General features: G+C 41.4%; 1 protein-coding gene across 1 annotated transcript in view; it reads left to right on the plus strand.

Moving 5' to 3' along the window:
* Window positions 1-451: 451 nt before the first annotated feature.
* zgc:114181 (uncharacterized protein LOC619255 homolog) overlaps window positions 452-1,364 on the plus strand; it is a 10,591-nt gene continuing 9,678 nt past the window's right edge. Inside the window, exons 1-3 of the mRNA XM_036558378.1 lie at window positions 452-743; window positions 1,072-1,179; window positions 1,313-1,364. The exon at window positions 1,313-1,364 is cut by the window's right edge and continues 92 nt beyond it. Coding sequence (XP_036414271.1) covers window positions 720-743; window positions 1,072-1,179; window positions 1,313-1,364 — 184 coding nt within the window. The 5' untranslated portion in view covers window positions 452-719. The remainder of the gene's footprint in view (window positions 744-1,071; window positions 1,180-1,312) is intronic.

Here is a 1,364-nt window from a genome sequence, read left to right on the forward strand (position 1 = left end):
TGAATGGTGGGGCTAAACTGCTGTAGCTGAATGGTGGGGCTAAACTGCTGTAGACTGAATGGTGGAGCTAAACTGCTGTAGCTGAATGGTGGAGCTAAACTGCTGTAGACTGAATGGTGGGGCTAAACTGCTGTAGACTGAATGGTGGGGCTAAACTGCTGTAGACTGAATGGTGGAGCTAAACTGCTGTAGCTGAATGGTGGAGCTAAACTGCTGTAGACTGAATGGGTGGAGCTAAACTGCTGTAGCTGAATGGTGGGGCTAAACTGCTGTAGACTGAATGGGCTGATTTAACTGCATGGGCTGTTTTTTGTGACATCATAAATCTAATATGTACAGAACAGGCTGTGGACTGTCTGTACTGAGGACCTTTAATCTGAAGCTTTAACATCATTTGCACACTTTATCAAACTCCATGATTTGGACACTTTCAGATGTTCTTGACGGTGATGGTTCTGCAGTTGCTGAGGTTGTTCAGTTGTTCTATGGCAGTGCTGCAGATTTGAGCTCCACTCTCCCTGAGTGGACTGGAATGTGGCTGACCCTCTAACCCCTGCTGAGACTCAGTGTGGGCCCTTTCTGTTTGATTAACTTTGCTTCAGAGTTCGGACTTATCAGGGAAAAAAATCAATGTGCCTGTAAGCCTTTTTAAAGTGACCGCAGGAGGCTCTGAGTATTTAACACTCGAGGACGCGCGGTCAGACCTGACCAACTCTACCATGAAACTACAGCTGCTGACCATGGTGAGTAATGACCACCTTAAACAATTCATTTCAAGATGAATCATTCAGTATCTACTATGAATTATTCAGAATCTACTATGAATTATTCAGAATCTACTATGAATTATTCAGCATCTACTATGAATTATTCAGTATCTACTATGAATTATTCAGTGTCTTCTATGAATTATTCAGTATCTATTATGAATCGTTTAGTATCTTCTATGAATTATTCGGCATCTACTATGAATTATTCAGTATCTACTATGAATTATTCAGTATGAATTATGTAGTATCTAGTGTGGAACTAAAGTTTAGGTTCTAGGCGTTAATGTTCTCGTGTGTGCAGATGAACAGATGTGCCGTGGTGTTGCTGCTGTGTGGAGCAGCTGTTCACTCATTCAGATTTGACGAGCTGGTAAAGCACGTGGACGATCATCAGGAGGAGTATGTGCAGGTATTAACAGAGTTATTATTATTTCTATATGATGGTGCTTCTGAATATACTGACCCATTGAATCCTCATATTAATTAATGAGTCTGTGTTTAAAGGAACAGTTCAGCAAAAATCTGAATTTGTTTGGGTTTAGACTCTGCGAGAGTGGGTTGCTGTGGAGAGTGACTCCAGTGATGTATCGAAGA

Source organism: Colossoma macropomum, unplaced genomic scaffold (genome assembly GCF_904425465.1).
Source record: "Colossoma macropomum unplaced genomic scaffold, Colossoma_macropomum, whole genome shotgun sequence".
Lineage (NCBI taxonomy): Eukaryota > Metazoa > Chordata > Actinopteri > Characiformes > Serrasalmidae > Colossoma > Colossoma macropomum.